This window comes from Tenrec ecaudatus, chromosome 17 (assembly GCF_050624435.1).
Source record: "Tenrec ecaudatus isolate mTenEca1 chromosome 17, mTenEca1.hap1, whole genome shotgun sequence".
In the NCBI taxonomy this organism is placed as follows: Eukaryota; Metazoa; Chordata; class Mammalia; order Afrosoricida; family Tenrecidae; genus Tenrec; species Tenrec ecaudatus.
Genome location: NC_134546.1, coordinates 27890767 through 27906518, shown reverse-complemented (window position 1 = coordinate 27906518; position 15752 = coordinate 27890767). Strand labels below are relative to the sequence as shown.

Sequence of the window (15752 nt, the reverse complement as noted above, 5' to 3'; positions counted from 1 at the left end):
CAGCCTTGGACGCCTATGAGACAGTTCTACTCTGTGCCCTAGGGCTGCTATGAGTCGGAATCAACTAGTCGGCAGCAGGTCTGGGTTGCCTTTTTCACCACTAAAGGAATATCAGATGGGGCTGCATGGTCATGAGGTTCCTTACCCACCTGGAAGGTGAGACGAAGTGATTTGTTTATTTGTTCAAGGAAACGGTTAGTGCTTCCAATCTTGATAAGCAATAGTCTGCTAAAGCAAGACTATTGTTGAAAAAGCAATTTATGAGAGGTTAAGCAACGCACTCGTGTGCATGAATGCTGTCTTCAGATGTGACTGCAAAGGAATTAAGGCTCTATGATTAATTTTAATGAAGCAAATACCTAAGTTAAAAATTTTGTACACAAAAACCCTGAAGCTGAGAAGGTGTGCCTCCTGCGGCAAAGAATTCTTGGCTTCAGGACAGGTAAGAATCAGTTTGGGAATTTACTTTTGGAGGGACGTGGTAGTTAAATTAATGTATTTGTGTTTACTACACACACACACACACACACACACACACAAATCTATTACTAATGATATGCAACAGCAGTTTAAAGTTTAAAAGCTTCTCGAAGATGCTTTTCCCTAAACTTCATAAGCTTCATAAAAGAATACAGTATTTACCCCGTTCCTAGCCCCCATTGCACAGGATAATTATAGTGTTGACTAGTTTTAAGAAAAGGAGGACTCAATCACATTGGCAAGTCCTGGACAGAAAAACGTGAAACAAAATGCAATATCAAAAAAAAGTCCAAGCTGACTGTGCAGCAGAGGCAGGTGGAACCCCCAAGACCATGCATGGCCCTTTGTCAAACCTTGCTAGTCTGGAAATGAACTTACCTCCGTGACTCAATTTCCAGCAGAACAATTGGCAGGTATGTAGACTTTAGACTGAGCAGCCATTTGGGATCAAAGAGCAATGTTCACCATGAACAAAGTTCAGAAGGGTTAGGGAAGAAGAGGAATGTTACCAGGAAGCACAGGAAGGGAATGGATAATCAAGTGACATTCCATTGTAGGGACTGCAATGAGTAAGATGAAACAAAGCTACGTGGGAACTGTTCGATAGAAAACAGATTTGCCCCATAAACCTTCACCCAATTCACAGTAACGAGTTGTTTTTGAGGAGGAGGAGGAGGAGAACAGGTTGTCCTGGTGGAGCAATGGTGGAGCACCTTGCTTTGAAACCACCCTTGGGCGCTTCTGGAAAGCGGACTTGAGAATCTGCTTCAGGAACAACTACAGTCAAAAAAAAAATCCCTAGTAGGGTACAGTTCTACTCTGTCACACGGACACACTAGGAATCAGTCAACTTGATGGTACCCCCAAAACAACAAAGCCTCATAGATTAAACTTGGCCATAGCATACTCTTCCGTACGCTTAATCTGACTCTTGGTGTGCTGGTTCCTGGGGGTTCCTGCTGTACCAGTTCTACTAAAACAGCACTCTATTAGGACACATTCGGAGATGGAGTCATTTAATACAATAGAACCCGCTGCCATCAAGTTGATTCTGACTCACAGGGACCGTACAGGACAAAGCAGAACTGTTCCTTTGCGTTTCTGAGGCTGTAGACCTTTAGAGAAGCAGACTGCCGGTTTTACCCCTGCAGAGTAGCTGGTGGGTTTGGCGTGCAGGACTTCCAGTTAGGATTCGACACTTCACTCACTGTGTCACCCACGGTCCTTGACAGATCAAAATAATCATGTGTCAAAAAAAACCCAATAATGGATACAAGGTGCTACTGGATATAGCTCTAGAGGTTAGCGAAAACTAAAATGGATAAATTTATATCAAGGTTCACCTCTTTTAAAAACTAATGATGTCCCAGACCACAGTATCGGGATTTGTTGTGGCTTTTTATCTACATGGCCCTATATATGTAACATGAAATGCCTCAATTGGGTTTGAATTTCTCTTAATGTTTGATGGCAAAAAAAGGTTTGAAATTAAAGTATTTTACAGCATATGCTTTGTTTTTAAAGACAATGAAAGAAGAAAATTGAAATCAAAAGTAAGTCCAATGATTACTGAGCCAAGATAAATGCACATAAAAGGACGACAGATCCATTTTTCCTAAGGAGGGATGCAGATTCACACAAAACCCCCATAACCTTGCTGCTCAAAGTATGGCTAAAACTCAGTAACAACTTTTGCAGGGGGGTTGTGGGAAAAATAACACCACACTCTCTAGCCTCACTCAAGTTCTGAAAACCAAATACTAAACTCACAGCCATCGAGCTGACGCTGACTCATAAACCTCTGTGTGACCATTATGTGCTGAGGAATCTAAGAGATCCCCCCCTCTGCTTTGGGGGCCCAGGCACCACCGACTACATGAAGGGCCACCTACCCACCCAGTGCTGGTAGAGTCCTTGGTGCAGCGAGAAGAATCTCCCCTGCACCACTCCAGGGGCAGGAGGGGCAGGAGGGAGATGCTGTTGCACTCAGTGGGATCATGGAGATGAACAATGCTCTCAGCCTCACCTGCTTACATTTTCAAGGTGTGTTTTCTTGTCAAGCATTCCCAACAACAACAGGCATTTTTGTGGGAAAACATTCTAGGAACAGAAGCATATAACATTGCTCTCTAAAGCACAATTAAACATTGTACCCGTTGAAAAATATTAGAGGGCAACAAGAGTCAGAATATTTGGTTAGCCCACATGTAGCACAGGTTGTACTGCAGGTTAGAAACCAAGAAACAAAATTGGTAGCAAGCAAGAACAAAATTTAGAATGGAGTGTTTGTACTTTACATGTAAAATGCAAAAAATAAAATAACCTAAAAGTGGAACAAGAAACTCACATAACGTTAACATGTCCTTAGGTAGGATGAGAATAAACTTTGACCTCAGAATAATTGTAAGTCAGGAATCCGAAGCAACTGTTAACTTCGTTTTTCCAAAAAAGAAACATTAAAGGCTATAAAACAGAAGTCATATTTGTCTCCACGTCAGAATGGTTTTAGTTTCAGAAGACATTAGCATAGAAACAAAATTAAACTTGTTTTCATTTCAAACAGTGTGTATGTGTGTGTGTGTGGGGGGGTGGACACACAAAACTCCAAACAAATGTTTGATCGTTTTACTTTTTTTTAAATGATCTGCCTAAATAATATATTCAATGTAATGTATGTGTCCAGATAGGCGAATACTTAGAAATATCATGTACAACATACACAAATGTTCTTTAAAAATCAAAAGCTTTGCTCTCATTGTGCATGTATAAACCATGACAATTATCAGCACTTTAAAGGCCATTTAGAAAACCGTCTCTTAGCTCAAAGGGCAAACCGAGTCACATACAAAGTAGCGTGTGCTCAGGACTGACTTGGCATGAATACACCAATGGCTACAGGGGTCGGGAGCCCTCTATCCTGTAAGGAGCAGCCTCAGAGGGACTAGGGTAGGGAACAGCCAGGAAGGAAGGGGGTCTGTCTTCTGAGCCCAGAGAGTCTATGACTAAAACCCTACTCCTTTAACTTCCTATGGAATTATCTAATCATCTTAGTGCTCCTATTATTAATTAATGCCAATACTGGATATGGGTCTGACCAGCTCAAACACTTTTAAGGGCTTTTTAGAACAGGGGATATGAATTAATCACTTAATAATTAAAAGTATATATCTTTTTATTCATCCTAGTATCATAAACCACCAACCAACCCACCATTAGAGCGACAAGTTGGACTTGGCCGTCCAGGGCAGACTAGAACAGTTCCTTGGCATTTCTGGGACTGTAAATCTTTAGGGAGCAGGCAGCTGCCTGGCTCTCCCTTGAAGCAGCTGATGGATTTAGAACATCTAACCCTCAGCACCACCAGAGCATTGCAGAGAGCAGCAGTCCTGTCTAAGTTCCCTCTCCCCGTGCCCAGGGGGCACTTGCCCTTTCCTGTACCACCCACCACAGCACGGGCCCATGTACCCCCACTCCCCCTCCTTTATCACGTCACATTCATCTTCCTAAGCATACCCCCACTCCTTATATGCCCCCACGAGCCATGAAAGGCCCCATTCTCTCCTGGGAAGGATGACTCAAAATCCTTTTATCAAGCCCAGTTCTTCCCACACACCCAGAGCGTTCCAGGCCTAGAACTCTCAGCTTGCCCTGGGAATTCCATCAGCTCACCGCTACCGAGTCCATTTCTACTCAGAATGACCCTGAGCACCTGTTTCCAAGAGTTTCCTGGGCTGTCACTTTAAGGAAGCAGACAGCCAAGTCTTGCTTCCAAAAAGCGGCTGGTGAGTTCAAGATGATGACCATTCTTCAGTTAACAGCCAGGCACTTAATTAACCACTGCGCCACGAACACACCAAGACAAAGCAAATTCCATGCCCACCCGGCCACCCACCTCCCACAAAACGGCTTTCCTGGGATTCCACATTCTAGGAAATAACACCATTCTATTATCTTGACCATCACCCCCATCTAACCTGACGGTCATTCTGTCCCCACACCTAATTAAAAACCTGGTGTCTGACCCTTCCTCAGGCCCACGATTGATTGGGCTACCTCCGTTGCCTCCTGTCTTTGCCCTCTGCCCAGCCTCCCCACCTTCCTATTTCAAAGCTGCCTTTTCATCCTCTTTCCCGCCCACTGAACAGCCCACACTTCTCAGTCAGCGCTCGGTTCTGAGACGACACCCTCCTTGATTTGTCCATCTTATGAACGCAGAGTAGTCCTCCTTTGCCCACTGTAAGACCATGATAGACAATACTGCAAACTGTTTCTTAAAATTATTATCCAACTCTTCTCTAAAATATGCTGTGGAGAAAACAGGTAAACAGCCAAAAGTTATAAACCACAAACGCTGCCTCGAAGTGCTGCGTGCTAAAATAAAGGCGGTATTCCTGAAGCCCCGAGCATCCTCCATCTCTTTCCCAACATGCTGGTTGTGCGGCTCCCCAAGCAAGGAAGTTGCACAGGGTCTACACCATTCTAGGACCCCGTGTGATGCGTAATGCAGCAACGCCTATGCGTGTATCGGAGGATACGTTTTATGAATCCTAGCTCAGATGCTGTTCGTTGCCTACCGAGCTGATTCTAACTCATGGGGAACCTTTGTGTGCAGCACTGGGGTTCCAGTGATCTACCTATCTCCCTCCAGCACCCCGCCAGGTCTGCTTTCCATGGTGCCTTTTGGTAGGTTCCAATCGCTAACCTTCCACCCACTGGTTGAGTGCCTAGCCATTCCATTCCCTTGGCTGGTCATAAACCAGTGTGGAATGGGCTGTTTTTAATTTAAATTTTATTTTTCTGTCATCTCCAAGTATATTGTACCTCTTTCTGGAAAGAACCAATTTTTCCTCGGGGATCTATCTTCAGTAGTCCTTGGTGCACCTCTCCTGGAGCTATGCATGTATGAACCCTATGCAGTAAATAGGTCGATTGTATCAATGATTACAATTCCACGTAGATGTCATGTCTAAGTTATTCAGAACCAACCTCTTGAATCTTCTCTCAAACTTGAACCTTCCCCTAATAAATAAAGGGCATTGCATTTACATAACCCCAAATTTAACTACTCTTTGATCCTCTTTCCCTTGTCCCCCACATGCTGTCTCTCAACAAGTGCTGTTCACTGTATTTCCAAACCACATCTCAGATCCACCACTTCTCTGCATCTCCAGTTCTCAGGCCGAAGTCATCAGCACCTCTTACCTGAACTACAAAAGGACCTCCTACCTGCAGACTTTGTCCCCGTTCTTGTGTCCTCCGCCCCAAAAGTCTCTTCTTCACCAGATTGATCTTTGAAAATACAAATAAAACTGTGGCATTCCCTTTCTCAAAAAGCCATGTACAATTTCCATATATACTCAGCACAAAATCCAAATGCTTCAAGGTACTATAGAAGGCCACGGGTGGTCTGGCTCTTCTCTCTCTCCAACTGCATACCTTACACCTCCACCTCTCTGCATTTTACTCCCACCCACCTTGATTTTTCTGGTCATACCTTAAACAAGTCAAGGGAGAGCTCACTTTAGCACGTCTGCACTTCCTATACGCCCTATGCACTAAATTATCTCCTCATGCAGATCATAAGGCCGACTCCTTTCTGCATTCCAATTTCTACCATCCTTTCAGAGAGAAATTTCCTGACATCCCTAGTTATCTAAAGCAGCTTTCCAAGTACTTCTGTCATAGCATGCTGACAATTGGTTTTCAGAGCTCTTATTAGAGTATATGGTATTGCTTGTCATCTGTATGTTATGTGCACACACACACACACACACAGTTGAGAAATAAGCTCCAAGTAGAATGTACCTTCAGTCCCTAAAATAGTCCCCAGCACATATTCGCATTACATAAGTATTTGTTGGATGAATAAATGACTATTATTTTCACTGTGAAGTACATCCCTGGTTTTATAGAGCTTGGCATGGTTTCATATTTGTAATTATTCTCTTCAACTTATTATACTCATTGTCATCAAACGGACTCTGACTCACAGCAAGCATGTAGGACAGAGAAAAATCGCCCAAGAGCTGCCAAGCGTGTAATGGTTACAGAAGCAGCCTGACACATCTTTCTTCCATGAAGCGGCTGGTAGGGTTTGAACGACCGACTTTTCAGTTTGCAGCTGAGCTCCTCACCACTGTGCTATCAGGATTCCTTAACTGATTGTAACCTCTCTGCATTACAAAATTTAAGAAATACTAGTCTTGAGCTACTTACTCCACACATGGAGTCACATTCATTAAACCTTGGAAGTCTTTGTGGTCAACATTAATTACTATTATGAAGCCCGGAGTGCCCCCCCCCCCGGAAAAACTTGGGGCAGCTGCACAGGCTTGGTTCTCCTTTGCTGATTTGATTCCCTTCTCTACCTGTGCACACTTACTTCGTTTTATCGAGTACATACAAACTTACTGCTATATAGGGAGGGTGGCATAGAATTACAGCTCCCTGGTGGTACAGTGGTTATAGCACAGATAGGCTAAATGAAAAAGGCTAGCAGTCAGAACTCACCAGCCACTCTATGGGAATCTGTAAAGATTACAACCTTGAAACCATGAGTCAGTTCTACCTGTCCTGGGGTTGCTATGACTCAGAGACGACTTGATGTGAACAGGTTTTTCCTAGAGCTGGGGAAGCAATATGACCTTGCTTCCTCCTCTGCCTTGGGGGAAAAAAAAATCTAACAAACCTTTGACCAACCAATTTTATAATAGTGTGCACATACATTATAGGTAATAAATAGTAGGTAAAATCCAAGATCAACTCATTCTCTATAAGCAAATATAAGTAAATGACAGGAATCATATCAATGCCCAGATGCTATCAATATTTTCCATAAATCTATAAATATGGTATTGAACAGCCTGCAGTGAATTCTACAATTTTTTAAGGTTGTAGTTCTGTTTAAAAATCCTTCCTGACATTACTCCCAAAAGTTTAGTGAAAGGGGGAATCCATGTTTTACCATCACACTCTGGCAAGAATACGCCTCCCCCCACCCTATCAGCAACACTGTCCACCCATCTTAACACTATAAACTGCCCAAGAGAACCGTCCCCAGACGAAAGTCACAGCTAGACCTAACTATTCACCTACAAGAGACCAGCAGAACCAAGTCCAAATTCACCACTGAACTCTCATCTCACCTTAGCTCTGCATAATCACTTCATAACCCACCTCTGAATCCATCTACTGTGCCTTCTAGAATGCATAGTCTGCCATCAGCAAACTCTCCAGTGCCTTCCTTTTAACATCTTGGGGGGGGGCGGGGGGGGTTCCTTTACCTTCATGCTCTAGTTGAAACCTGGGGACCTCCCGGCTATCCTTTTCCCTTGATGCCCTCGCAGGTAAGGTAGTGTTTACTGCCTGTAGTTCATACATTACGGGGGTTAGGTAGCTGTCCTCTTTGTTCTCATGGCTACATCACCCTTTGAAAACACATCCTTGTTGATTGGAAACGTACACAATCAGGCTATCCCACCAAACACAAGGATGTTGTTACCTTTACCTGGAGGACCTTCTGGCTCAGTTCCTCCCCTCTACTATCATCCCTACCTTCATTCTATGTAGCAAATTGAACACCCAAGTGGACAAGTCACCTTGGCTCAGCCCCTGACCTCCCAACTCCATGCTCCTGTCCTTTATTCCCCCCCTTCAGCCAAGTATGCCCACGGTTATATCCTAGCCCTACCATAACCAAGGGCAGTTCCATTTTTGAAATCTTGACCTCAAATATTCTCACAAACTTCCTCAGCTACCCTCCTCCAGCAACACTTCTAGATCACCAGGGCCTATCTGTCAGTGACCCTACCAGGGAATCACTACACCACTGTCTCCTTGCCAGTGTAGATGACATGCTCTGCCACCACAGTTACATTTGTGTAACCCCTAATCCCTTTTTGTACCTCCTTCTATCACACTTGCCAGGAAAAATATCGATCTTGGGATTCACCTCCCCACTTACTGTGCCCCAGCAGCAGAGCTGGGGGAAATCACCCACCTGCTGACCGGTCTTCCTTCGCATTGGTAACCACTCACTTATGTGAGCTGTCAACACTGGTTGGCACTCTACCATATTTTCCTCGTTAGTTCACGCTTCCTGTCTCGGAGATGCACATTCTCTTCTTTCTCTTCAAAGCCCCACCATCCCCGCTTCCATCTCTATGTCTGCTGATGACCCAGGTTTAATGCTTTGCTGAGAAACAGACCAAATTTTGCCTTGTCCTCTAAGAACTTAGCTCCTGCAATCATTCCCTCTGTGGCCGTAACGGCGTCTCTCTCTGAATGGCGTCGCTCACACAGGCGGTACCCTCTCCCACGGTTTGTAAAGCCTCAGTCGAGTCTACAGCGCCCATGACTGAGCCGCCACTCCATTCTGTCAGTTCTCCTTCAAACCAAAGCGCCTTAAAAAAGATTTTCCAATTTGGTTACTTGCATTATCATTTTCCTACTACTTCTGGTTAGAAGCCCCAGAATCCACTTTGGATTTTCTCTACTTCTTTAGGTGTTAGCACATACTGCGGGTTCTTCCTCCCCAAACCATGTGTTTCCTCTCACTGTTGGCCCAGAGAGCACCTAGTCCAGTCTCTAGCTGAAGCGACTCTAAGACGCCTAGGACTGCAGTCTCGTGCCCCTCTGAGCCATCACATTCTGTACCCACACCCGCCGTCTTTGGAGCACTGGTTTCACACGTTCTGCTTTTCCTTGCTCAGGAACCCGCAGCACTTCCGGGAGCTCCCTGCAGGCCAGTCTGGCTGTCCATCTTGCCTCCTCATTTTTATTTCCTCTTCCTTACCAACACAAACATTGCTCTTGTAGCCGCGTGTCCTACATACTTTATATGTGAGTCACACACGTTTGTATTTCTACATTTGATTCTTTTGTCCGTGTTGTTCATATTCTTGGAATCCACTCCCTTGGCGTGAGCCCCCACTGTCCAAATTCTAAATTGTTCAGACTCTACTTCCTCCTTGTAACTTTATCTAGGAAACCAATCCAGGAAATATTTTCTTGGTCCAAATTCCTAAAGCATTCCAACTCTACATCATGTGTTTTCAACTTAATTATATAATAGTACTATACCATCTCTTAGTTATTCCAAAAATGATATATAACTGAGTATCAGTAGTGTTGTTATCCTCTCCAAAATATTCCTCAGTAGAGAAGAAATTCTTATAAACTAACTTATAAGGATTTCCATATTACAAGGTGCTTTTCTTTTGAACAAGAAAATACTGCCAGTAGAAGACACATTAACTTTATATGATCTCAACCAATCTACTTTGCTGTTATAGAGAGACTATCTGAAAGAGGCCTTATTTTAAGAGTTAAAGAAATTGAATCTTATACAATACTTGTTCCTGTGGAAATGAACTCAAAATTGAAAGGGTTGGATCTTGTACACCGCCTTTTAAGAATCATTTTAAGAAATCAGTGCAGTTAATGACTATGTTTTAAAGATCATAAATATGTTCCATAACAAATAAAAAATGTAACTGTCCTAGTTTTGTGTTAATAGATAGTCTTAAAACAAAACTTAAATACTGGGACGGTATATCAGACATAGAGTCAAAATCTGTTCCATTTCAAACTAGTGAGATGGCGTGCTCAAGAGCCCCGTTTGAAATGACTTGAAAGGCGGCCTAAGCAAAGACAATGGCAGAACTCGTGAGCTGGAACCAATTCGAAGGGCGCCTACCAACAGTGATATACACATCCACTTGGAACGCTTCCTGACTGAATTAAGGGCGACAGAAACAGGGCTTCTGTTACAGGGTTTTACAAAAATCACCCCAAATAGGTGAAAATAGCTACATTCATAAAAGTGTTTACATGGACAAGGGGCCACTTTATCTCCCAATGTTTACACACTGATGTTGCAAATTTGGGGCAGGCCATCTGAGTGGCAGAGGTGGTGAACCAAGGGCATGAGGCAATACGCCTGAGTTGGGCACATGACCTTATTGTCTAAAATCAAGCTGCGATGGAAAGAATAACGGGCAGGGCTAGGCTTGTTACTAATCAACTCTGGAGATCTCAGTTTTTCACTTAGGAGATCCTTTCGGGTTCTGAAAAGTTAATTCTCTTTCTATTGTTTCCTACTGCATTCTCTTGCCATGTTTCGGCAATGTTGGAAAACAGAGAGGCATTGCTTTAGAAACTATAGTAAAGGTCATATTTTTTATTATTTAATATCACTTAGAAAGAAACATAACTCAGAAATTTCAGTCCTGCCCAGATCAGAGCTTGATTTTGGACAAGCCAAATCCTTGGTGTGACATGACCCCATCTTGGAATGACACGCTTCCAGAGAGAAAAGTTATATACAACACTGTCTTAGTGAAAAAGTCTTTCTATTCCCAAGCCCAGATTTAACTAGATTCTGACTCCTAGCAACCCTTCAACACAGAGTAGAACTGCCCCTGTGGGTTTCTGAGACTACAATAAATTTGGGGGGCATAAAAAATCCTCATCTTTCTTCTGTGGAGCAGCTGGTGGTTTCAAAATGGCTGCCCCTGCGGTTAGCAACTCGACATGCAACCCACACACCACCAGGGCTCCTTCAAGGCAGGGTGTGCCCCTTGGTGACGCACTGCATCATGTTCTGGGCAAGTCACTCATGATTACCAACATCATGAATTCTCATTTTTGAGGCTTCAATCTTTTTTCTAGGGTGTCCGTGCAAATATACAAAAAGTCATGGCCATCTTGAGATAATTTTCTTTTTGCTTTAGTGTCATTTCTGACTTTCCCACAGAGTAAAATGGCCAATGACCCATCTACACCCATGTCATTTTTGCCCTGCAGGGCAAACCTAACCTACCACACCTCCAATGCCCACTAAACAATTCTGCCATGTCTTCTGGAGAGAGCCACTCTCTCGTCAGAGGAGCCGCACTGCTAATTCGCAGGCTCTCCTCGTGGAGCCCCATCCTCTGGTCAACCAAGCGGAATGGACCTGGTGACAACGGGACGCTGATCTCAAGGACACCACTCATGAAATCATCCGTAATGCAGGGGTGACCTCGGCAAGCTGGTATGGACGCCCCTGCTCACACCACTAAGGCATCACTGTCCCATGGCTTCCAGAAAGCTACAACGCGTGCGCACACCACCACCACCACCACCACAGCAGCACCTGGCAAGTTTTAATGACACGGACTGCATTTGGGGTTATACAAACGGCTGGTCTCTGTCAGCTTGCGCTTGCCCTTTCAGGCTCAAATAGGGCCAGTGCTCAGAGTAAGAGCTGCTTTGAGGTTCACACCCAGAGGGTAATGAAGATGCATGCTTACCTTCAATTCTCTTTAGAGCTGAAAGACACATATCCTTCCTTGGAAACTCGAAGGGATTGTTGCAGGTCCGAATGGTGTCGCATTCACATTTCCCGTTGAGGATATTGCAGCCAGAGATGAGGTTTTCGTTACATGGTTCAAAGCCAAGCAGCTGGTCCTCATCCCAGTTTTCATCTGGAACACAATGAACAACCAGGGGATGGATGTTTGCATCTGATTTTATAGAAGAGCATTATAAACCCAGTGATATCAACAATATCATTGAATTCTGACCCCTGCAATTTGTGGAAGAGAGTCTATTTGAAATTTTGCAAATATACGAAACCCAACGTACTGCCTAATCATTGTAAGACAGAGCGAGTCACATGTGTAGATATTACATAGCTATTGATGTGCAACCCCAAACCACTGCTTCTCTTACGGGTTACTAGAGCAACCATTGAGATTCCACCCATATTTTAAATATTAAACATGGGTCGTTCCATGTTTAATTATAGAAGTTACACTTGTTAGTCTACAAAACCATCTATTGAAAACCATTTTATAAACTCTTATCTTATAGAGACCAGCTTCAGGTTTAAAACAGCTCTTCTCGCAGCTAATAAATAATCCTAAATCAGGTACCACAAGGAGTGTCAAGAACGAGATACGGGGGAGGAGACTGCCTCGAGTGGATTTGGGTGCAGGTCCAGTCATCCATCATCACCCACAACCAAAGCCAGAAACAGCAACACAACGGAGAGCTGCAGCCCTGTGAGACACTTGGTTGAGCTCTGAAACTGAGACCTAATCACACTGTGCCAATCGTGGGCTTTAAGAAATAGGGTAGATTTTAATCAGACCCAAATCAGCTCTCACAGGAAACCAGACAATCACTCTACAACTCCCTGGGGCATTTTGTGGGTTTTCTCCCTCTTAATATTATCTTAAATAGATGCTTTATCTCACCCTACCTGGGTACTGTTACACAGTAAACATGTTTCTGATAACCATTATCAGGAGAGAATTTTTTAAAGTGCTTGGATTTTAGATACCTAGTACATGTTTGTTCAAACCAAGGCAGGTATGCATACCATCTTAAGAATTTTTTTAAGTTTGTTTTTATAGGAGATCACATAAGCAAATAGCTGAGATTTTTCTTTCTTTTTTTTGAGAACTACCTTTTACTTCTAGTGTCATCACCCACTGACTGCAATAATTATGCAAATGATTCATCGAAATAAATAATTTTCATGTCAAAGGGGTCTTTAAATGAGTATCACTTGCAATATAAAGAGCTTCAGGGCAGGTCTTTGAAAAGGGAGACTAGACAGCCTTCCTGTGTTTTGATTGCAAGAAACCAGGACCACGGATTGATCAAGGTCTGAGCTCTGAGTAAAATGATTATCTTTTGGATTCAATGTTTACACAGAAACACAATTTCTCTCTTAAAATTTGTTTTCCTCTGTAACCTCTATTTGGTCCTTACATATGACATGCATGTGTACACACAAAGGTGCATTCCTATCTTCAGAGCAACAGTGAAATTACTAAATTACTCTCAGAAAGCAATATAAGAAGCCAGTATTTTGAAAAGGAGGTGATACTTAGCCTTCCATTGTAATCTATAATAAAACAGTGCATCTAAATGATTTATTTTCTCTACATTTAGCGTTGACAGTTGACATGCTATTAGTAACAAAGACCTAAACCAGATCGTGGAAATCTGACATGAAGAAATCTTGTGACTATAAGCTATACCATTTGTAACTTAAAAATAGATCGTTATTTTTTTTTCCAGTCACGGAATTGATTCTGACTCATAATGACCCTATAAAGACAGATAGAACTTCCCTGGTGGGTTTTGGAGATTGTAACTCTTTACACGAGTAGAAAGTCTTGTCTTTCTTCCATGGAGCAGCTGGTGGTTTCGAACTATGGACCTTGCAATTAGTAGCCCAATGCTGAACCACTACACCACTAGGGCTCCTTTTAGGTCAATCTTAGGAACTTTAAAACTTATATGAAACTTAAGTAAAGCTTGAACCACTGGAAAACTATCTCTTTTTATTTCACATCCTGCTCCTAAGCATTTTACGCACATCTTTTTTACTGCTTTTGTAAATGTGTACAATTATATCACCACACTGAGTTGACTAGACCTCAGCATTTCCTTTACAACAGACTCATCATCTTCCCACCTGTCCAGAACTTCCTCAAGTCCTGAAATCCAATGTCCTCCAAAGCCAGCTCATCACTATTCTCCTTTCCTTCTAACACATTACCCCCCACACTGTTACCAAAACCACCAATTACCCCCACACTGTTACCAAAACCACCAATCACAAACACATGGTTCATGGGTTCTCTCTGCAACAAAAGAACAAATTCTCAGTCCTTTATTGTGAAATACAAGAAAGACACTCCATGATAGGGCTTATGCCTACTTTTCCCACTAATCCCACACACAGCCATACACTAAGCACACAAGGATCTCGCCTCAAAGCCTCAATCATAGCTCGCTTCCTTGCCTCTGCTCATGGATTAGCATCTGCCCAGAACACTTCCTTCTCCATCACCACCTGGTTCCAGTGTTGCCTCGTGCAGTCTTCCCCAAGTACAGGAAAGTAGGCTGATCTGAACGCTTGTGCTCCCCAAGAACAATCTGCACAGACCTTGAACATCCTTTTAGTCTTGGGCTTTGTTATTGGGGGCATCACAAATGGTCTCCAAAGCACAGCGACCCTCCGTGCACCAGAAGGTGCACCGCCTATCCCTGATCACCCTCACAGGCAGTGCTGTGAAAGCCACTGTGTAAACCCACCTCTCCGAGGGTGTTCTTCCTTTTGGGGTCTGACCCTAATTCACCAAGCATGCTGCCCTTCTCCAGAAACTGGCTCTCCCTGATAACAACATACCCAAGTACGTGTGACCCAAGTATTGCCATTTCACCTCCAAGGGACATTCTGGCTGTACTTCTTCCAATACACCTGTATTGCAGCAACCCTTGCTCAGTCTACCTAATTCACTATCCAACTTTCCCATACCTAGGAGTCAAGTGACAATCGCATGGTCGCATTGTCTGGGTCAGACGCTCCCTAGTCCACAAGGTGACACGTCTTTGAGACTTTACGGGGTCATTTGCACACGGAAAGAATGAGTTTAATGAACTAACGGGCCATGCAAACATCAGTCTCCACAACCAGGAGACAAAACTCCATGGCTCTCTGCTAGCATTAGCAAACGTTCTGAAAAGGGTCACGTTACAAAGCCCTGGATGGAATGGGAGAAAAATGTGGAACAAAACTCAGAGACGAGGCTTATTCCCTGGACAGAGATTGGCGGTGCCTCCTAAGAACGTGGTCTTACAAGACTTGGTTCCCGCTTCAGGTCTGGAACTGAACTCAGCCCCATGTTAGAATAACCCACTTCAGACGAAAAGTGTGGCCCTAACCCGTGGACAGAGGGTGAGAAAAGGAGCTGGATAGACAGACGGACACAGGGAGAGAAAAGTGGTAATACACAGAGGGGGACAAAATGGGTGAGTGGAAAGAAATATGGATACATTATTGATTAAAAGCTGATCTGCTCTGTAAATCTTCAGCTAATTCCTAATGAAGAGTTTAAAACAAAAATAAAGAGGGCCTTTCTGCCCAACCCAGCACACTGATTTCTGACTGTTGCTGCTGTGGGTATTTACGATGAATTCAAGTAAAATGAAATCCTTGTGATTTTGTTGTTTTCTCCCTTTATCAGGCTGTTACTTACTGATCCAGTTGTGAAGGGGTTTTCTGTGGAGGTGTGATCCATACTGAAGGCTCTACAGTCTTTGGACTCTTATCAGTGAAGTGTTCAAGTCCCGTAGTTACTGTATGTAAATAAAGTTTACTCAGCAGCCCTGGGAAAATTGACTCTTCCTGGGCAGGAGTCTAGCTTACTCTCTTCTTTATCCACTTCCCCCAAACAGCGGGAACAGGGTGCAAAAACTATAATAGTGAT

The 15752-nt window shown here is 43.4% G+C and overlaps 1 protein-coding gene across 6 annotated transcripts in view; it reads right to left on the bottom strand.

Moving 5' to 3' along the window:
- Positions 1–15752, bottom strand: part of CRIM1 (cysteine rich transmembrane BMP regulator 1) — a 228893-nt gene that overhangs the window by 168044 nt on the left and 45097 nt on the right. For 3 of the 6 annotated variants that reach the window (XM_075535936.1, XM_075535932.1, XM_075535934.1), the window contains exons 2-3: positions 11775–11948; positions 5707–5769 (exon numbers count right to left, since the gene is read on the bottom strand). In XM_075535936.1, coding sequence (XP_075392051.1) covers positions 5707–5769; positions 11775–11948 — 237 coding nt within the window. The remainder of the gene's footprint in view (positions 1–5706; positions 5770–11774; positions 11949–15752) is intronic. The other 3 variants (XM_075535933.1, XM_075535935.1, XM_075535937.1) reach the window with 1 other exon arrangement.